Here is a 23411-nt window from a genome sequence, read left to right as displayed (position 1 = left end):
TGAAGGAGACCAGGGAAGGATGCTTAAAAAGTAGTTTAAAGCCCTCCTTGGGTATCTGGTACAAAAGATGTTTCCTGGAAACTTGTAGCACTGCAGCTGAATGAGTCCATAGCTCCTTCATTGGCTTTACAAACCCTAAATGTATTGGAAAAGCAGTTCTGCCCCACTCAGTCAACTCCAACACACTTATGTGATTTGCTTTCCACCTAGATGAGATGAATATCAGAAAACCGAACTATCCCAATCTCCCAGATCCTACATTTTTCTCATTTCTCCCAGAGGAGAATCATCCAAGGACAATGGTGAAGACTGAGAAACTTGTTCTTAACAGTCATCCCCTTAGTAATGCAGAATCTGAGGACCTTTCATGGTGAGAGAAAAAGCTCCTCCAGTGGTCTAGAACACTTGGAAAAAGCGATTTATACCTATTGTCAGCCTGATCCTGTATCCCTTTTGCTGAAATAGCCTCTGGAAAAAGTATAAGAAACAAGAGGAGCTGGAGTTCAAATTGCCAAAATCCAAGGCAAAGCCTATAACTGCCTAGCAGCAGACAGACAGGTAGGATGGCCAGACCAAGGAGTATAATTATCAGAAAATCTATACCCTTCAGATACAGTCATACTCTTCTCATAAACTCCTCCCATTTTCCTCAAAATAGAGGTCTTGGAACTTAAATCCAAGGTATCAACTATTCTGTCAGAAAGATGCTTCTGCAGGAGACACTAATGGAGGCTGACCCTACAAGTCTCACTGTGCATATGCAGAGGCCACACAGAAGGGTATGTGCAGTGAAACTGTTCCAAGTGCAAAGGAACAGTGCAAAGGATCCTACTGTTCCAGGTCTGAGGAAGGCCTAATTCCTTTGGTCATGCATAATCTGAAATGACTGCTTGTGGTGGGGCATGACAAGACCCTTCCCTCCATAGCTGTGGACACCAGCTTTGAGGACTAAGATCCAAGTCCAGACAACAGCATTTTGTCAGAGTGATCGATTCGAAGACCTCAAATCCAACACTTAAAAGACCTTATATCAGAGTCTCAGATACTCCAGTGTCATATCCAAGGTTCTTCTCTTGGATTTGGAGCCTTTAGATTTCAGAACTGACCCACCCAGACCTGGGGTATTGTTTCAAGGTAATTTCTCTTCAATCCATTTGCCTTTGCAGACTGCTCTCAAACTGTGCTTCTTTCCAGGCTGGCATGAGGCATGAACACAGTGCAAGTCTCAAAGCCGCAGCATGAATACCCCTTGCCCAAACACTTTGGACAGTAGGACTTTTTGTTTGAGATGGGTTTTCAAGCCTATCCTCCACTCCTGCTCAGCTGTGCCAGAAACCAAGTCGCAAGGCAACTTGGACAAGATCCCTATGAACTCTTGAATAAAAGCAGTAACTGAAAACACCACCAACAAAACCGCACCTTATTTAACTATTAACAAAACTTCAAACTGATGAGGACAAAGCAAAATAGGGAAAGGGGGATCAACTTCCTGAGCACAGTAGCTGGTAGAAGAGAGGGATTCAGCAACAGCTAGTGTCTTTCATGCCATCTTTTCCACAACACTGAAACTGAGGGGCAGACCTGCACATACTATCTAATGTGTTCCACAGCTCATGCGGTGAGGGATCTGCAGAGGCAACATCAAGAAAGTGAACTGAATGCCTCTTTACTGTTGTTACTTTAAAAAAAAAAAAAAAAAAATCAGTGACGCCAACAGAAAATTGTCATTACAGTGAAATTTCCCCTTATGTTTAGGAATCTGAATTTATCTAGAGTAGCTTGTTTCAAGTGTTAATATTCAACAATGAATGGAAGCCAAGCCCTTAGTGGAAAGAATTAGGCTACAAAAGGGCATGGCAGTCCTCAGAAATAAACACGATTTTCAACTCCTACTAATCACTGAAAGTTAAGCTTTTGAATCAATCAAATTTGATCAATCAAATCAGCACACATTTACTGAAGATCTGCACATGACAAAGTAAAATAAACATCAGGCACAGTAAGTTACCTCTGTCAAAAAACTATGAGCTGAAGAAGAGCTCTGTGTAAGCTCAAAAGCTTGTCTCTCTCACCAATTGAAGTTGGTCCAATAAAAGATATTACCTCACCTACCTTGACTCTCTAACAAAACTATAGTACGTCCACTGCTGGAGTGGCCTGGAGGAGGTCATATCGGAAAAGGGAACAAGAATAAGATTTTATACTTTCTTGGCACAGATGATAAAAACGTAAACCGCAATAGAATGTGAAGTTGTACACATTTCAAGGAAAACTCCTTTAAGCTCAACAGCAGCTAGCAGCCTGTCTCTATTTGCCGTCACTCTAGATCAGAGGAGCTCACATGCGTTTTTGGTCCCCCCCTCCCCTTTCCTGCCCCCTTCAGTTACACTTGAGCTCTTTGACTGAAAAGGTCTGGAACAGATTAAAAGTCCAACCACAAAATAAAAAGCCTTGGCACGTACTCAATCCTGTCTGGGATACACATACACAGTGGGCCCAAAAAGGGAAACTATGCAGTAAGAAACCCTTATGCAATCTTTCGGACATTTCTGTCCTTTTTCAGTTTAACTGCCACAGCCTTAACATTTTATGGAACTTCAGTATGCTCAAGACAAGTAGTTCCATCCTTCTATTGAGACAGTACTATTTACGGGAGTTGGAATTAGTTCTTAAAAATTAAATGCATCTTAGCTAAAAACATTTTCTCTTTTTTAATTCTAGCTGGCTGACCCAGGCTCTTATAATTCAAAACTGTAAAGCAATACAGGGAAGAAGAGCAAAATACATTTCCTGTGCGATTACTTAAGTAAACATAATTGGCATCCCTCTTTTCATTGTAAAAGGCAACACTATTTTTCTAAATGACTTTACTTCCTGTTTCAACCACAAATTACTATTCATATATTAAGTAGATTCTGAAGTTCAAATGACTAATACTGCTTTTGCAACACACAAATGGGACTACAACTCAGAAGGCTAGTATTAAGGGCAATATGGATAGATCTGCCGAAGATGACAGCCTCCCATATATGCCCCACCTTTGACTCAGGTTGCACAGTGGTTCAACCTGTTTACAAGCTAGTCAGCAGCTTATAAACAAATTGTGATAATTCTGTGGTTTTCATAAGAACAGACAGATATTTAAACATTTACGACTACAAAGTTGAAAAAAAAAAAAGCTGAAATTTCTAGCAGCCATTTTAAAATAAAAGTGAAGTGCTGAGTTTGAGTTTTCCACTATAGTGTTTATATGGCATTCATGGAGTTAATGACTCTCCCAAAAGGGGCCCACAGTTGTTGTTAGGTCAACCCCTGTAAAGCTTCAAAGGCTTTGTATCCCCTCAGCCTGACCTACTCAGTGATCTGCACACTGTTTTCATTTAGTTGCACTGAGTCCAAGACTAAAGCTTGAAAACCACAATGATCTGCTCTCTTTTTTATACAGGTTTTTCCATAGCTCTGAAAAAGTACCTCACAAATCCACCCAAAGGAGCTGAAAATTATCTGGATAAGAAATCAAGGAAAAGCTAATGTACCTATTAAAACTGGCAGACTTTTTGTAAAGTATCATGACTTTGTACTGAAACAAAAACAAAACAAAATACCTGAAGTACCTTAATGCTAAAACATGACCTGAGAAAATTATTAAAATTCTGTACAGCTCAATGACCGTTTGTATGATGCAGCTAAACAATATCTGTGATTTCCACAATCCACTGTACTCTAGCTATATTCCATTATTGCAGTGGTTTTCAACTGAGGTACACGAGCGCTCATCGGGAGGTACATGAGAAAAATTCTGTAATGCAGACAACCCATCATGTTATCCCTTACAGATGCCCCCCCGCATTTTCATAGGTATATTATGACCCTATCTCAGATGGAGATATGTGGTAGACTACATTATTTGGAAAGTGGTTCGCAGCCTAAAAAGGTTGAAAAGTTTGTAACATTCTCTTATTGTTTGCCTGAAAATTAACATTACCAAAAAAAGTGAAAGATTAGTTCCTCTAATTTAAAAAGATTTTAATAATTCTATTTTTACTAAAATAGTAACCAATGATTATTTTCCATGCCTCAAATAAGAGATTTTGAAACAAGCAACACTATCATATATTTCTCTCAATACTGTTTAAAAATGGACAGCTTTCTCATGATCATCACTGTAGCAAGCTGGAATTATAAGCTGGTGTGTGATTCAAATGGATTTTGACAGCATGATGATTATTATTAATGAGCTCGTTAGGATATCATAAAGGAAAGTAAATATTTCTTTTGGAAGCATCATTTTAGCTGGTAAAAGATTTGCAATTGTGGGAGAACAGAGAGCCTGGATCAAATGCTTTATTCTGACAAAGTAATTCCTGGGTGCCACAAAAGTTGGTAGCCCTATGAAGCAACTGGTGAAGTCCTGACCCCTGGCATCAAAGATTTAGATGACAGAGAGAATATGAATTTATACTTATTTTTTAAAGGATGTAATTAGGGTGTATGTGATTCAAATCAAAGTATTTTAATCTTACTGCTAAAAATATTCCGAAGTGTGCCTGCAAAATGAAAATGTCTAAAGTGACTGAAACTAAAGTGAATAAAAAAAATTCTTAAGTGAGATGAACTTTTACCAAAGCGTGGGTCAAGCCTTGGGTCTAGCCAAGATGTGGTCTTGTTCTTATGGTTTATGTAGTAAATTTCTCCATCCTGGGTCATGGCTTGTTCCCATCCATCAGGGAGTGGGCCTGCAATATAGAAGGAAGGAATTCATAGTAGGCTCTTGTTTGCTCCAGCTCAAAAATAGCTCTAAATAAAAAAAAAAATATCCCAACATTTTACATGTAAAACAGTACATGAAACAAATAGTTTCAAGCTCATGTCTAACAGTCCTGGGAGGAGGGCAGAGAAGGGGGGGATGAAGAAATCATACAAATCAGATTTTTAATAAAATGGCATAAATGCTTTATAATCACGAGTTTGATTTTATAACTTTTGTGTCTTTTAATATGTTTTGGCACTTATTCCTTTGCTAGGGTCCATTCGGGGTAAAGGAATTTTAAAATAGAAAACCAGCAATAAGTCAAGCCTGCCAGAATGAAACCAGTATGAGCACCTGAAATTGTATCAGGATAAGAAGTAATTCTCCCCCTCTAATGGTGAAAGTTTGTCTGGTAAGTAAGGCTCAGCAGCAGCATGAAACTGACGTGATTCTTCTGAAGTTTTATTTTGCTGCTCCTCCAACATAAGCAGCAGAGCAAAATTTACTGGAATTATCCCCCACCATTGCGAAAGTGCTATAGGCCGCAGCAGATGCAAGGCATGATACTGCAGGGAAGGAGGGAGAGAAAAAGTGATGAGAAAGTGGAGGAAGAGCAAATAAATAAGAAGAAACACAAATGCACAGAAGCTGAAGGAGACAGGAAGGGTCATGCTATGCCCCACTCCCAGCAACTAGGCCTGTGCATGTTATCTCTAAATCTCCCTGTAGGAGACTCCAAGGGCTATGCCTGAATGAGGAAACATGAGGGTCTTCTCCGGCCCTTCGGCTACCAAATGACATGAAAGATATGGATTGGAGAGTTGCCACTAGAACACTGCTCATGAACGCTACTCGTTCTCACCTATAGTTTATCATGTTGTCGTCCCCGTCCTCCCCACCAATCATTCATCTGTATTTTCTTTAGTTAGACTGTAAACTCTTTGAGGTGGGACTGTGTTGTCTTCTGCCTTTGTAAACTACCTGCCACATGTTGGGACATAAATTTATTTAACTTAGGGTGGGACTTTTTGGAAGTGTATAAGTGATTTAGATACTTGAAAGAACACCATCCTTATTTCTTTGGATTTAAACAATAAAAAGGGGTGCCTATACAAGGTTCTTGGTGCCTCTGCCACAAATTTCAAGAAAGAAAGACAAAATTAAACAGAACTTCCTCCAACAGCCATCAGGACTCAGGCTCTTCTCCCCCTCCTCTTCAATCTAACATGCAACAAAATGCCAATAAAAACAATCTACAAAGGTTGGCTGGTAAGTGTTTGGCTAAGTTTTTAGAAGTCCTATATAGTACAGAACTGACTGGTATGTACACACAATCACGCTAAACTTACAATGCAGGTAGGTGAAATGACACAAAAAACTAGTATTTATTTTATCAGTTTAACATTGGAATAACCCTTCCTCATCATTTTCTTTTAGACTCCTGTTACTGTTGAAAGTTACAGTTGTGGGATTTTTGCTTAATCTTAAGAGAACTTTTCTTGAGAATTTTTAAAGAATTAATATGTATTTGCACTCAGAGGCCTCAATCAGGATCAGGCCTGCATTGTGCTAGGTGCTGTTCAAATACATAGGAATAGACCCTGACCCAAGCAGCTTCCATTTAAACTGTGTTTCTGCTTAAAATTCCTCCATTCTGGTGCCAACTGGCTGCTCTGCACCTCCTTCTCTGTAGAATCCTGCATGGATATCTGCAGATACGCAGATTTTCGGGATTTAGATATCAAATTTGGATCTGCATCCATCTGCGATCCACAAACATGGTGCACAGATATAAAGAGGATATCCGCCGGTTTACAGATGTGAAAATACCCATGTCAACCGTTCATGGGATTTGTACCCCAGAATTCTGAAGTCCAAGGAATTAACCTGTCTGCTAGGGTCAGATCACATAAGAAGTCTGTAGCAGTACAGAGAACTAGAAACAGGTCTCGAGTTCCAGACTGAGACCATCACCACTAGACCAACCTTGCTCCCTCCACATCTAAGACCATAAGACCTTAAGAATGGCCATACTGGGTCAGACCAAAGGTCCATCTAGCCCAGTATCCTGTCCTCTGACAGTGGCCAATGCCAGGTGCCCCAAAGGGAATGAACAGAACAGGTAATCATCAAGTGATCCATCCCCTGTCTCCCATTCCCAGCTTCTGGCAAACAGGCTACAGACACCATCCCTGCCCATCCTGGCTAATAGCCACTGATGTACCTATCCTCCATGAATTTATCTAGTTCTCTTTTGAACCCTGTTATAGTCTTGGCCTTCACAACATCCTCTGGCAAAAAGTTCCACAGGTTGACTGTGCATTGTGTGAAGAAATACTTCTTTTTGTTGGTTTTAAACCTGCTGCCTATTAATTTCATTCGGTGACCCTATGTTCTTGTGTTGTGAGAAGTAGTAAATACATGGTATTTCAAAGCATTTTTTTTTAAAAAAAATTCTGTCCCTACCCTGGATAACGGAGGCTATAAATTAAGGAAACACAGAACATGTAGTTGCAGACAAAAGAAGGGCCAGAAAAAAAAAAAGAGGACAGAAGGTATATCAAACAAGTTTCAATAATGTATAGTGAACAAATCTTACAATGTCTAATTTTTAAAGAGAGAAGGAGATAAGGCAGGAAAGGAACAAGACATTTCTTCTAAGTGTGATACATACAGCAAGTAGAGGTATATACATAAATACTTACATCTGCCAACTTGATAACAATTAAGTAATTAAGACCAAACAGTCCATAAATCAACAAACTGTCAAACTAAAGCAACAGCTAAACTCTAGTAGTAAAAGTCAGCTAATCCAGATAGTGGTATTATAAAACACCTTGAAGGTTTATTTTTAAATAAAAATTTCTGAGCAATTCACAAGGGTGACAGTGGAATAGCTTCTCTTTATAACTATCTATAACCATCAACAAGCCAACTATGTGATCCTATCAACCAAGAACTTTTAGGTGCTTTGTAATATCAAATGATCCAACTCCACCAAGATGTCCAACACTACATGGGAAGCAGAGTCTAAAAAGATGCACATGGAATAACTTTGTACATCCTTCACCTTTATTGTTACATGAGAAAAAGCAAAACACATTGCAGGTTGCAGGAACCTTTCTTCCCTCATCCCCACTACTTTTCAAATCTCAATTTTCTATCATGAGACTCTGACCAGAGTCATAAACCTGCCATGGCTAAATTTCATGAAAAGTTCCCAAAATGAGAGGCACACCTCTAAATAAATGTAGCCCAGTGTATGAGGATCTCTTACACACTGTCTTCTTAAGTTTCCTGATAAGCACATATAATATCCAGTGTTTACAAAAGCAGTGTACACAATATCATGAACTGTATGGAGAAAAGGTAAATTTGAAACTAAAAATGAGCAGGAATCCTCAAGATAAGGCAGTTGAAATTTACACCCTCCACAGGGCCCTGGTTCATTTTCTGCTATATTACCCACAAGGAACTATAAACTGTATATTTGCTTCTGTCCGCCTCTCTCACATGGCCATTTTCTTTCTAAATTCTGACCCAATTTAACAGTCACTTAAAATGTAGCTTTAAGTTCTGAGGATTTCTACCAAATACCACTAAAGAAAATTAATTCCTTGGGGGAGAGGGGGAATAGAAGGCAAAAGGAAGGGAGATGACACACTGATGGAATTGATGGACAGCATTAAAATAAAAATCTATTGCCAAGTTACACTTGTAACATCTCTACATGCTGGCTGAAGAGGGCAAATTGAGCAGCCTGATGGATAAAATTAATGATTCAAAGGATACAATTATGTTACTTGTACACTTCCTTTGTGCAAAATCTTCCACACCAGTTCTATCAACTGTGATAGCACAGGAAACAGACATGGATATTTTTATTTTGAAATTTATATCTGTATCTCACTAAGGTACCTGAGCACCTTATATCATTTTAATAAGAGACTAGCCAAAGCTATGCAGCTTTTCCTGTAGAACAGTGGTTCTCAACCAGGGGTCCAGAGCCCCCTGGGGGGCCATGAGCAGGTTTCAGGGGGCCACCAAGCAGGGCCAGCATTAGACTTGCTGGGGCCCAGGGTAGAAAGCCAAAGCCCCACTGCATGGAGCTGAAGCCCAGGGCCCTGAGCCCTGCCACCTGGGGCTGGGGCTGAAGCTGAAGCCTGAGCAATGTAGCTTTGCAGGGGTCCCTGTAGTATGGGGCCCCAGGCAATTGCCCGGCTGGCAATCCCTTAATGCCAGACCTGGCTTTTATATGCAGAAAACCAGTTGTTATAGCACAGGTGGGCCGTGGAGTTTTTATAGCGTGTTGGAGGGGTGGGGGGCTTCAGAAAGAAAAAGGTTGAAAACATCTGCTGTAGAACTCTCAATCTGTATGGCTTTCAGTGATACAGCAGAGAAGTCCAAAAACAAATATAAAGACCAATCTCTACTAGTAAATAGACCACATACAAAAACAAGTTGTTTCTTCCCATTGTTGATGAGGTGGGGAATTTTCAATTACTTCATTTACTCCAATTTGACACAGGAAGATTAAATAGATTATTTTGTCTATAATACTGCAACATCCCTTCCCACCAGTATGGTTCAAGAAATTTAGTCAGGTTACATGGAGCAAGCTCAAACCAGGAAGAGTGCAGCCATCAGTCTAACCATTTTTTAAAGGATATTGAGATCTCTGGAACACGAAGCATTAGATCACATTTCACTGCCAGTAACAATATTCATGCCAGCAAATCCCAACTTTTGGCGTCAAGGCATCAATAAACTTTACTTTCCACCCTTACAAACCAACTCCTGAGGATAACTATTCAAATTAGGAAACTTACGAAAACTTTTAAGATCATTACTACTAATGATAGTAAATATTTATATTATGGTAGCAACCAAAAAGCTTGAGGTCCCATTGTCCTGTGTGCTGTACTAACATAGAAAAACAATCCTTGCCCCTCCCAAAGGAAGACACTTAACAGTTGCCCATTTCATCCTTTCACTTCCCGCATTCTTTAGACAGACATTTAAGAAAGCATTAATTATCAAACTCAGCAACAAAGTAATAGAACCATGTATACATGGCAAAATGTGAAAGCTTTAGTTAAAAAAATCAATTATTTTAAAACATTAGGTACATTAAATCAAACTGGGTTGTCAGCAGTAGAATCAATTTACAATGAATGCAGTCCTAGAATTCAATTCTCTCACAATGTACTTTTGTTAAACACAAGCAAATTTTGGAACTATCAACTCTCCAAGTGAATTAAAAGGGTTAAATAAAAAAATTATGTCAGCTGAAGTGTTTACTTGGCATCCCATTTTCTAAGTTCAATAGTTAGACCAGACAAAAATATGACAAAGAACCCTGTGTTAATTTTTACATAGTTTCTTTACAGAGCTGATCAAAATCAGATTTTGAGGGCAGAATTTACTAGATTGATCTACAATGCAGAAAACCTATTTTTAAAAACAACAGACTAAGTCATTAACATTCATGGACTTGCATTAAACAAGGTTATTTTCCCAGAAGTATTAGACACCACAACTCACATATCTATTTTAGTTTCCCTCTATGGTGTCCACAGCAAGATTGACTTACTAAGGCCCCTGGCTAACTTCCTTTGGTCACTAATCTGCATTTTGCTCATTTGACTTTGAATTTTAGCAGTTCTTCTTGAGAAGTGTCTGAGTGTGTTTACGGACTGCCTACATTACAGAGACTTGATAGATTGCTCCCTGGCTCTTCAATAAATATTGAGTTAAAAAACAATTTTTGCTAACGCTCATCATGGTGGGGGTGGGGGTAAGAGAGAGAAAGGTCAATTTTAAAGTTTATTCTAAGTTGCATTGTGTGCCACTTCACTAAGTATCGACATCATTTTCTTCCTCTCAATCTCTGCAATAAGGTGAGATGAAAGTCTTTAAAGACACCTTAGAATACAGAACAGCACAGTTCGGCAGTGAAAATTTAGTTCTCTGGTATAAACAGAGAGATAAATAAATCAGGGTTGCGACAGTGGGAATGCCTCATTTTTCCCTTTCCCTATTCCTCTGAAGTCTCCGGGTAAAGAATCCTACAGGGGAATCATGTCTGTAGCTTTCCCATCATACATTCCATACATTAAAGGAAAAGTCATGGCTGAGTTAGATTATCTTTTCAGATAAGAAAAATCCTGGGATTTTTAACTGCACTGAGCCATGACCTCCTTAAATCCATCCAAGATCTCTTCACTTGTTTCAGGGATGGGGGAACTCCGACTGAACTCAGAGTGCTATCCCATCCCATCGCCTAGCTAGCAGTAAGTCAAGACAATGGCTTGACTTGCCTCGCCTTCAAAAGTCACAGCCACAAACTGCTCAATCTTATCTCATGCCTATTAATCTTTTGCTGCTGTCTATAGTGTGTAAGCAACAGAATAAAACAGATACAAACTTGTCTAAACGGAGAACCAGATGCAGGCTCTTCTAAACAGGGGAATCTCGAGCAGAAGAGAGGATATTTTACCTCTATTTGGCATTGGTGCGACTGCTGCTGGAATAGTGTATGCAGTTCTGGTACCCGTAATTCAAGAAGGATGTTGATAAATTGGAAAAGGTTCAAAGAATAGCCACGAGAATGATTTAAGGATTAGAAAACATGTTTTACTTCAATAGACTCAAGGATCTCAACCTATTTAGCGTAACAAAAAGAAGGTTAAGAGGTGATTTGATTACAGTCTGTAAGTATCTACATGGGGACCATATATTTAATAATGGGCTCTTCAATCTAGCAGAGAAAAGTAAAACATGATCCAATGGCTGGAAGTTGAAGCTAGACAAATTCAGACTGGAAATAAGGCACACATTTTTAACAGTGGGCATAAATAACCACTGGAACAATTTACCAAGGGTTGTGGTTAATTCTCCAGCACTGACAATTTTTGAATCAAGATCGGGTGTTTTTCTAAGAGATATACTCTAGGAATTAATTTGGGGAAATTCAATGGACTGTTATTTAGGAAGTCAGACTAGATGATCACAATGGTCTCTTCTGGTCTTGGAATATATGAATCTATACGCAGAGGACCAAAGAGGCGCAAGAATGAACTTGAGGACATGGTGGTGATGGAGAGGCAGATAAAATAAAAATGAGACTCGGAGAGGAAGGAGCAGACAAAACACGAGGAAAACCACAGCAGCTGTCACAAATTAGCAATGAGACCTAAGATGATTTGCTTGCTTGCTAGAGTAGCAGGGCCAGGGAGCACTTGGAAAATAGTGAATTTTAGCCCATGGGAGTGAGCACCTTGCATTGCTTTCTAGCCATGCCCCACAAGACAGCTGAAAAAGCTGTGTTGACAGGCTCCAGGAGAAGCCAAATCTGGTTCTCCATCAGCTAACGGAATGGTCACCATGATATGGGACCTTAGGAATTGAGGAGGAAGGAGGAAAACATTGCATTTCCTCTGCCAAAAGGACTTTTCTTTTTGTGGGGATATCTTCAAAAACAGCAGGGTGGGAAGAACAAAATTCAAAAAGGCAGGAGGATATGTGCAACCACACCTCCAAGGGGAGAAAAGAAAATGAACAACGTATTTAATATTTAGGAGGGAGATTTAATTTACAACCTCATCTCTTAAAACATTAGAATCCTCCATTTTAGAAAGCACAACAAAATTTAAATTACACTTGTGCTGATGTCACAAATTCATTCTCTCTTCAACTCACATTATCCAGTTGCTTAGGGCATCAAGATTTATGCATTTACATTTTAAAAAGGAAAGAAAAATAACGTTTCTAAATTAGTGGAAAGATACTAGTAGTGGCAGGGACATTGAGAGGAACTGTACTTTGTTTTTGCAGAAGTTGAAATTTTATCAAAGAGTTGTTTATGCATTTGTAATGCCTTTTTTGGAAATATAAATATTTATATATTTTTGCTTACCTGATGCTGAATTCATTATGTTCTGTTGCACTGGAGGACTGGTGGGGGCTGTAACATTCATCTGTGAAAGTATCGCCTTCCTAGGGTCCTGCCATGTTGTTGTTTGATCAATGTGACTGAGACAAAACAAACCAGAGTTAGACAAAGTCTCGTGTATTCACAACAATGTTGTGCTAGAGTAGACAAAGTCTAAAACAGAGATTAGAAAAACCACACAGCAAAAGCATAGTTCAAAACTATTAGCAAAAAACCTTCTTCAGTTAGTTTTTCCTTGGCTTTCTATAGGCCAGATTCTGAAACCCTTACTCTAGTAAGTAGCACTTTCTCCAGAAACAGTCTCGTTGATCCCACTGGGAACAATGGTGGTGAGAAGAACTATAAGAATTAAGGGTATAAGAATCTGGCCCTTTGTGTTTTAAAGTATCTGTTCACAATCTCTTTTACCTTCTACTTTCTCATGTTTAGATGTGACTTCAAAATCTTTCAAAACAAAAACAATTATGTCTATAATCTCACGCAGAATCAAGTAACTTAGTATTGTGTTAATTCCCCAAGCATTGACTATCATCAGCTAATCAGTAAATCATTAGAGACTGATCAGACAGTACAGTCTATCAAAGTGTTAAGTAATATGAGAGCTTCCCAATTTTTTTCTTTATGTGGACCATATTTTGGAAGCGATTGTCTTGAGGATCATTTTCCCTCTCATTGACAACTGAAGAGCCTCACTGTGGCAACCAGAGCAACTATACACTTGGAAAAGTAAAATAAAAAAAAACAAAAACTTTTTTTCCTTTTTTTTTTTTTTTAGCTTTTTTTCAGTTTATTGGGGTAAACAGTAAGGGATGAACCACAACTATCTGATGAGATGGCTTTCTGCAGACCACCAGCAAGTGCTCTGCAGACAACTAGAGTTCCACAAACCCCTTTGGGAAGTGGGAACTATTGATCTTAAGGTAACTTGCTCAAAAGCTGGGGATGGCATTCATAGCCATCGTTCACACAAATATTGAAGCCATATCAAGTTTACCACCAGCAACTTCATTGTCATGTTAATATATGTTTATAATATGAAAGAGAAGGCTATTTATGCACTGGGATAAATAACCATATTCTCTCCATAACACATACATTAGGATTGCTCTGAAAGTGCACATAAAAATATCAAACTCAGATATGCAATAATCTTTTCTACAGCAAGTATTGTTATTACACAGTGTTCAACCAATCACCTAATTTGATGTCAGGAATGATTTTCCACACTAGGCATCATGACAGGGACCCTGTTGGTGTTTTGGCTTTCTTTGGGACATATGGGCATGTCCAATATAACCCATTTCCAATAGGGAAGTACTAAATTTAATACTGAAATCTAAACTGGCCAGGGAAAAGCAACATCACTTGCCCCATAACCTCAGCCATGCTGAACACAATGCCATCTACAGCCTCAGAAACAACCCTGACATCATAATCAAAAAGGCTGACAAAGGAGATGCTGTCGTCATCATGAATAAATTGGAATATGACCAAATACTAAAGCAAATACTCACCAGCAACCACACATCACTGAACAAAAACACTGACCCAGGAACCTATCCTTGTAACAAAGCCCGATGCCAACTCTGTCCACATATCTATTCAAGTGACATCATCATAGGACCTAATCACATCAGCCATACCATCAGGCGCTCGTTCACCTGCACATCTACCAATGTGATATATGCCATCATGTGCCAGCAATGCCCCTCTGCCATGTACATTGGCCAAACCGGACAGTCTCTACGCAAAAGAATTAATGGACACAAATCTGACATCAGGAATCATAATACTCAAAAACCAGTGGGAGAACACTTTAACCTGTCTGGCCATTCAATGACAGACCTGCGGGTGGCTATCTTACAACAGAAAAACTTCAAAAACAGACTCCAACGAGAGACAGCTGAGCTGGAATTGATATGCAAACTAGATACAATCAACTCAGGATTGAATAAGGACTGGGAATGGCTGAGCCATTACAAACATTGAATCTATCTCCCCTTGTAAGTATTCTCACACTTCTTATCGAACTGTCTGTACGGAGCTATCTTGATTATCACTTCAAAAGTTTTTTTTCTCTTACTTAATTGGCCTCTCAGAGTTGGTAAGACATCTCCCACCTGTTCATGCTCTCTGTATGTGTGTGTATATATATCTCCTCAATATATGTTCCACTCTATATGCATCCGAAGAAGTGGGCTGTAGCCCACGAAAGCTTATGCTCTAATAAATTTGTTAGTCTCTAAGGTGCCACAAGTACTCCTGTTCTTTTTGCGTATACAGACTAACACGGCTGCTACTCTGAAATGTGTAGGTCATATATAAAGGTACAAATTAATGATGGAGTGTCAGTCTTCACTGTGAATTTTCCATTTATGCGTCAGTGTTGCTGCTGTGTTTGCACACTAAGCCACATACTAAAAATCCTTATTTAATTTCCTTTACAGGCACCCCTCTGTTTTTGGTCAAGCCTCCATTTCTGTTCCAGATCCAGGTTTCTACCATCCACAGATTAGTTATACACTTCAGCAAAGCATGGAAAGTATTATTTTCACTCATTTATTATTCAACATTGCTCTACAAAGGAATTTAGCCAGAACAAATTGGATCACAGAAGAACCACCCACCAAAATTTAACAGTTTCTCATATAATGATATTGACAAAGTAGTTTAAAGTTTTTTAATATAATATTTGGTTCATATTTTAAAGTGCTATTACACTTTTTTAGTAATTATATAATAGACAAATTGTTTAGATCTGATCATATTAATCTAAACTAGTGGTCTGATTTGAAAAATGGAGATTACTTACTTGGAACTGGAGGTTCTTCAAGATGCGTAGTCCCTATCTGTATTCCATATGCGGATACGCATGTGCGCCATGCACCTGAGATTGGATATTTCTAGCAAGTAGTGTCCGTCGGTCCACACATACACAGTTGTTCTCCTCATCCTCTGAACCAAAGGTATAAGGGGCAGTGCAGAGCGATTCCTTTCCGGTTCCTTCTTACCCTGAATCCAATCATGATCCGCAACAGAGAGGAAGGAGGGTGGATAGTGGAACACACATAGGGACCACACATCTAGAAAAACTTCCAGTTACAGGTAAGTAACCTCAATTTCTTCTTCGAGTGCTGGTCCCTATGTGTATTTCACACATGGGCAACTGTTAAGCAGGCATCAAACAAGGGGAGGGGGTGAGGATGCAGTTGGTACAAGATGTCTAATACTCCTGTCCCTACAGCTGGTATCTGCAGAAGAGGTCTGGACTATTGTCTAATGTTTGGTGAAAGTAAGAAGGATGGAGCTCCAGGTAGCCATCCTACATATATCCTAGCTATGTCTCGAAGAGATGCTGCAGAAGTTGCTTGTGATCTAATGGAGTGGGCCCTCCCTGCCTCCGGGGGAAGAATATGCATCCGTTGATAACAATACATAGATGAGCTAGAGATCCACTTAGAAAGTCTCTGAGCTGCATGACGTTATTGACACAAACTGCGACCGTATAGATCATTGTTGCAACCAAGGTCCTATTGTACAAAGGAGGTCAAGTAAGGTGTCTATGAAAAGGTTATGATTTGCTGGCTATATGCATGTATCATTTTTGTATTTAAAGTTATAAGTATTGGCTCTATACTGTCTGTATTTCAAACTTGTGTTATGCTTCTGGGTGACACCCAAGACAATTTGGCATCAGCACTGCCTAGCCTGCTTGATGGCCCATTAAGGACCATCAGCTATACAACTGACCCATTAAGAGAAGGCAGATACACCTTGACACTCAGCAAGGCATGCAGGGACATGCCTATGGAAAGAACTCTAAGGTTTTTCCATGCCATGTGCTGGGCAGCTTGTGTTTGGAACAAAGGAAGCACAAGCCACATGGCAAAAGGACTATAAAAGGCAGCTGCATCATCTCCATTTTGTCTTCAGTCCTGCTTCTTACCTCTGGAGGAACTTTGCTACATTGAAGCTCTGAAAAAGGACTGAATGACCCATCCAAGCTATGGATGTACTCCAGAGACTTGATTTGAGCCTGCAGTTTATTCCACTACTGCTACAAGCCTGAACCAAGAACTTTGCCATTGCTGTAATTGTTTACTTTGACCAGTTTTAGCTCTCATCTATATTTCTTTCTTTTTATGAATAAACCTTTAGACTTTAGATTCTAAAGGACTAGCAAATGCATGATTTGTGGGTAAGATCTTATTTTTTATATTGACCTGGGTCTGGGGCTTGGTCCTTTGGGATCGGGAGAACCCTTTTTCTTTTACTGGGGGATTGGTTTTCATAAACATTCATCCCCGTAAGGAGTGGTGCTGGTGGTGATACAAGGGAACTGGAGTATCTGAGGGAATTGCTTGTATGACTTCTGGTTAGCCAGTGGGGTAAAACTAAAGTCCTCTCTGTTTGGCTGGTTTGGTGTGCCTTAGTAATAAAGGACCCCCAGTTTTGGGCTGTGACTGCCCTGCTCTAAGCAATTTGTTTTGAATTGATTCTCTCAGTTGTGTCCCGCCAGAGGCCACTTTGTTACAAGCAGGTAATGCTTGTCCTTTAGGTTGCTCCCTAAAGAAACAAATAGTCTAGGTGTTCTCCCAATTGATTTGTTCCGTGCAGGTAGAACCCCAAAGCCTATTGGATATCGAGAGAATGAAGTAGTCTCTCCTTATTGGAAGCATGAGGTTTTGGAAAGAATACTGGTGTGTGAATAGGTTCATTGAAATGAAACTCAAATTGTCTAAGGGATGAATTTTGGGTGGAAATGAAGGGAAACCTTCTCCTTATGAAATACGGTGTATGATGGGTCTGCCTGCTGTAAGCGTTCCCAGTTCACTCACCCTTCTGGCTGATGTGATGGTGACTAGGAAGGCAACTTTCATAGAGAGATAGGACATTAAGCAGGTGGCGAGCGGGTCAAAGGCTGTCTGGTAAGTACTGCAAGAACAAGATTAAGATCCCACTGAGTTGTTCATTTTGCCACTGGTGGCAATGTCCTAATGAGGCCCTTCAGAAAACTGGCTGTAGTGGGATGAGTGAAAACAGTATAGTCTTCAAATGGAGGATGGAAAGGGCTGATTGCTGAAAGATGGACCTGCACTGAGCGAATGGAAAGACCTGATATCTTAAGAGTGAGTAGACTGTCTGGGCTAATTATCCCCTGGATTCAGGGGATAATTGGTTCTGCTGTATCCAGGTGGAGAAATGTCTCCCTTTGGCCAGACAGCATTTTCTGATGGAGTCCTTTCTACTACTTTGATTGAGAACAGATTGAACAAACTCCAAACATGTATGTTCCAGGTCTGACACCCATCCAAATATGGAGGTGGAGCCGTGAGATGAAGAGAGCTTGGGTTGGGGTAGCTGACCTCTCACCGGCATGACATTCATAGAAGGTTTGAAAATCAAAACTGCCTGGGCCAGTTGGGCACGATAAAAATGACCCAAGCTTTGCTGTGGTGAATCTTTTGTAGGACCTGTGATATCACCGGGATAGGAAGAAAGGCATACCTGAGGTAGTTCATCCAGAAGGGCGTCACACTAGAGCCTTGGCCCAGAGCTGCTCTTGAGCAGTACAGAGGAAACTTTTTGTTCGTCTGGGAGGCAAACAGGCACAAGGATGGGTGGGGATCTTGTTCAGGACAGAACAACATTTATCTCCCATTCATGGTCTGTGGAGACCATCTGCCAGAGAGTTCCGCATACCTAGAAGGTATATATGCTGCTACAGAGAGAAGAAGGGATCCTGCTCCACCCAGTTTATGTAGGAAACAGCTATCATGTTGTCTGACATCATCTGGATATGGTGGGACCAAATGAGTGAAAGAAATGTGTTGCAGGCTAGATGTACCACTCTCTAGCAGGCTGATATGCATCCTGGCATCCTAAGAGACAAGTGCCCTGTGCAATGTGTTTATCCATGTGGGCTCCCCTAACTATGAGAGATGCATCCGTGATAATGGTCACATCAGGTGTGGGTGTAAGGAAAGGGTCTCCCACACACTCACATGTTCTATCCTCCAAACTAGAGAAGCCATTACCTTTGTGGGAATTGTTACCCTAGTATTCATAAACAGACCACAGCTAGGCCTGTAGGTAATGGAAGTGGAGCCTGGCAAACGGTGTTACGTAAATACATGAGGCCATGTGGCCTTGTAGGGAAAGGCAGACCTTCACTGTGGTCTAAGAGTGACTTGTCTTACCAAGTTGTTCACAACTAAGGCTTGATCTACACTATATACTTACTTCGATATAACTAGGTCGCCCCGGGTTGTGAAAAATCCACCTCAACCCCGTGTAGTCTCTCCCACCAACATAGCTACTGCCTCTCAAGGAGGTGGAGTTATTAAGCCAATGGGAGAGCTCTCTCTCCCATCATCTTAGAGCGTCTTCACCAGACATGCTACAGCAGCACAGCTGCGCCAATGTAAGTTTGTACCATAGACCTGCCCTTAGAATCTTTCCATAGAAAAATAGGCCCTTGCTGTAGACAAGTTAAGGATTACTCCTATAAAGTCCATGGTCTTTGTGGGAATCAAAGTGGAATTTTCCAAATTGACCAAGGAAGGTAGCAGATGAATTAGGAGTAGGGTCGCCAACTGAACCTTCCTGCTGGAGCTATCCGTCAGAAGCCAGTTGCCAAGCTCATCCAAGCTGCCACTACTGAAGACCTTTGTGAAGCCCCTGGTTTCTGTAGCTAGACTGAATGGGAGCACTCTGAATTGGTATTGGCTCTTGTCTTACCAGGAATCTGAGGAACCTATTGTGGGATGAGAGAACGCACACATGAAAGTAGGCATCTTTCATAACGAGAGCCACAAACCATGTGCCCTCCTTGAGAAAAGGCATTATTATTGCCAACGTGATGATGAGAAATTCTGATTTTCAAACAAAGATGAAGAGTTGTCATAGATCGAGAACTGGTTTCCAACCTCTGATTTTGTTGGGGGGAAAAGAAATATGGGAAATAGAACCCTTTCCCTTGATGTTGAGGTGGCCTGTGCTCTATAGCCCCTCGCTGAAGAAGAGACTCCACCTCCTGACGGAAGACCTCCTAATGAGAGTGGTCCCTAAAAAGGGGGTTTGTGATGGGGAGGAGACACAAACTTGATTGTGTAGCTGGAGTGAATAATCCTTAGCATCCACTTGTCCAACCTTACTGCCCTCCAGTTGTGAGCGAAGTGAGTGAAGTGGCCACCAAAGGTTTGGGGGGCAGTGAAGGATAGTACTAATAGAGGATTGTGGCTCTTGAGCATCCCATCAAAATGAACACCTGGATGGTGGGTGGGGTTGAGTGGCAGCAGTTGAAGTGGAAGAAGTCACAAATCTGGATTTTTGTACCCTCTTGCATGGCAGTTCATAAGAGCACAGGTGACAAAAGTGTTGAGGGGGAGGTCTAAGTTTATAAACCTGCTTATGGTGCTTTCTCTCCGAAGCCAGGGTGTAAATATTTAGGGAGAGTAGGGTTGCCCTAGAGTCCTTATGTGGGTGTAGTGACTCAACCGTCTCTTCAATGAAGAAATTAGACTCATCAATGGGCAAGTCCTCCTGGTATCCTGGACTTCCCTAGGTAACCTCAAAGAGCTAAGCCTCATGACTATAGCCATGGCAATCACCATTTGGAGCAAAAACTTAGCCACCAATTTGCTTTCATGAATGAAGGCTTAGAATTGAGCCCCATCCTCCAGCGGAAGTTTGCCCTTGAATTCCAGATGTATGGAATAATTTGTGAATTTATATTTTGCTAACAGGGCCTGGTAGTTAGCAATTCTAAACTGAAGGCTGGTCAGTGAAAATACCTTCCTCCCCAGAAAAATCAAGGCATTTAGCACCCTTATCTGACAGAGTTGTCTTGGTCTGACGCCACCTGGATCTTTCTGTGACTGCCTGCACCACCAAGGAATTGGGTACTGGGTGGGTAAATAAGAACTCTGGCCTTTCAGCTGGAATTTAATAATGTTTTTAGCCCCTTGCAGGGCACAGGAGGCTGGCAGATTCCATTAATGGCCTCATTTACTGGGAGGGCCACCGTGCTAGGGCCAGAGGTTTTTAAAGTGTCTGGGAGTCTATGTTACATGTCACTGACCTCCTCAAGAGGGATCCTGAGCTCCATTGCCACCCTCTGCAAGAGCTCCTGGTATTCCCTGTGGTCATCAGGCGGAGACAGGGATGACAGAGTGATTCCCTCATCTGGTGCTGAGGATGACACACCTCTTGGAACTGTCCAGCGGAGCCAACTCAACTTCCTCCTCCACGTACTCTGATGGGCTGGGCGGTATTGATCAGGGGAAGAGGGATGGTGTGATTCTCATCCAGATCCAGAGCTTCTAGTGTATGATCTATGAGCCCCAGTAGGGCCAGCATGAAGTCTTGATTGGTTGAGGAGGGCCCCAAGATTTTGGGTACCAATAGTCCCTGGTTAGGCATTTCTGGGAGGAAGGCAGCTCCAAGACCTTGAGAAAGTTATATCCAGACTGGACTCTCTCAAAGGGGTGAAGATTCCTCCAGAACATCAGACTCATCTTATGAAAAGATAGGTTCAAATTCTACCAACAGTACCAGTGGAAGCATGCTCCAGTCTGTGGATGGGGTAGGAGAGAGGCCATCACTCTTTGAGGTGTTTTTTTCTGATGTCAGAATGTTCAGGTGGAGGAACGGACCTGAGAGAACAGGAGATTATAGGTAGGGTAAGACAAAAATATGCTCCGGTGAGGTAAAGGTCTCAGTCTTGGAGTTTGAGGAGTCCAAAAGGTTGGATCAATGGATACAGCAAATCTAAGGAGACAGCTCTTGGCAGATCCTTTCTGGAGTATGTGGGTGCCATCGAATGGAAGTCCAACATAGAACTTCCAACCAGAGACTGCGTATGCCCATCTGTCAGCCTGTGAGTTGGAGCCAGAGCTAATAGATCCTTCTTCCTTTGCAACTTCTCTTCTCTGTGAGAAGATTTGTGAACCTGAGTCTTTAGGAGGGCACGCAAGGACTCGTGCAACTTGGACTGAGGCAGACAGGGATCCTTTTTCTTAGAGGCAGATCTAATGGGAATCTATCCTTATGCTTATCCTCATGTCCCCTACTCTTGTGAGAGGGTTTCTTAGGCTTAATGTTTTTGGCCTCTGCTCCAGGGCTCATGCATAGAGGGGCGCTGCTTGCTGTCTGAGGCTGCCATACAGGGGAATCTCCCTGACCTGGATCCAACTGGGGTCTCATTGACTTCTCCATGAAATGTTTCTGCAGATGGAGCTCTCATCCCTTGTGGTTTTGGGGAGGGAATAAGTGACAACTTGGCAGTGATAGGATATACCCCAAGGCAGTAAAGGCAGCTCTGGTCTTTGTCACTGATGGAGAAGGAGCAGGGACAGGAGATACAGTTCCTGAACCTCTCAACTCTGGGCATGGCCTTTCTGTGTGGGGAAAACTCCACTAACTATAAACATTAAAAGACTAAAATCACCAAAACTATGCACAACACATGTATTTACAGATTAGAAGTTAGATGAAAATAGTTTTGGACACAGAGGATTGTGACTCAGGCCATATCACGGTAAGAAGGAACTAGAGACACATTGGTCTTCACGTCCCCTTATGCCCTCGATTCAGAGCACGAGGAGAACAACTGTACATGTGCAAATCAACAGACACTATTTCCTAGAAATCTCTGATCTCAGGGTGTATGGTGCACATGTGTACCCATGTGTGGAATACACAGAAGGACCAGTACTCGAAGAAGAATTTGCAATTACTCTGACTGTCATTACAACTATGTACAATAAGCGCACCTAGCCTTAATACGTCAAAACAGGATGTATTCTTTCTCTCTGAGAACTTGCACCAACATTGTATGTTCAAACTATAGTTAAATTTTGCATAACCTAGTCAATTATTTCTTCTTTTTAGTTCCTTTTTATTGTATTACCATGGTGCCTAAAAGCCCTAGTCATGGACCAGGAAACCATTTTGTTAAGTGCTGTACAAACAAAACAAAATAGACAATCCTTGCCTTAGAGAGTTTACACCTTTATGGGATTATGTAGAGATTTACCACAGATTCCACGAAGTCAATTTACTGAGACTAAAGAGAATAGATTAGAATGCACTAACTAATTCAAGTAAAAAGTTTTAAGAAGTCAATTCTAAGTTTTGTCTTTAGGACACAAAGCGTACTTTTAAATAATTGCGTACAAACAGATACCAAATACAAGTCAATCACAACCTCAAAGGTGTGTTAGGATTTGGAGTGTCTATTCAGAAGCATTTAATTTAAGTTCTTAATTGTTAAATGGACTGTTTTGTTAACATTAAACGTATAATATTGTGAAGTGACCTTGGGTACTTCCTTTTAGTTAAAGAAATGTATTCTTTTCTATGTATTTTTAATTGTTGTATAGGCACCTAGACCTTTAGTAAATCTAAATATATAAATGAAGATTGTTCCACATGCTGAACCAAGATATTTTGATATTCCCAAAGAGCATAAATATTTTATTCATCCTAAATTTAGCTCTTAGAACAATATAGATAACATTCCATAGCTACACATCCTGATTAAATTGAAAACATAATTTTTCCAGTAGCTTTACCAAAGATATTGAATAAAACATTCAACAGGAAACCAAAGGAAAAAAAAGAAACGCTCAATTCTAGGCCAAAACTCACTGACCTATTGAACTTTAAAATAGTTATAAAAATAGTGGTGAATGTCATTTGCAG

At 40.7% G+C, this 23411-nt stretch overlaps 1 protein-coding gene across 7 annotated transcripts in view; it reads right to left on the bottom strand.

The window, feature by feature from the left end:
* The window catches only part of YAP1 (Yes associated protein 1), a 186178-nt gene that overhangs the window by 72457 nt on the left and 90310 nt on the right, over window positions 1-23411 (bottom strand). For 5 of the 7 annotated variants that reach the window (XM_026651589.1, XM_026651591.1, XM_024215657.2 and 2 more), the window contains 2 exons: window positions 12669-12784; window positions 4623-4736 (listed from right to left, as the gene is read on the bottom strand). In XM_026651589.1, coding sequence (XP_026507374.1) covers window positions 4623-4736; window positions 12669-12784 — 230 coding nt within the window. The remainder of the gene's footprint in view (window positions 1-4622; window positions 4737-12668; window positions 12785-23411) is intronic. The other 2 variants (XM_024215661.2, XM_024215662.2) reach the window with 1 other exon arrangement.

This window comes from Terrapene carolina, unplaced genomic scaffold (assembly GCF_002925995.2).
Source record: "Terrapene carolina triunguis isolate 2854851 unplaced genomic scaffold, T_m_triunguis-2.0 Scaffold97, whole genome shotgun sequence".
NCBI classification, from domain to species: domain Eukaryota; kingdom Metazoa; phylum Chordata; order Testudines; family Emydidae; genus Terrapene; species Terrapene triunguis.
This window is presented reverse-complemented; position numbering and strand designations above follow the sequence as displayed.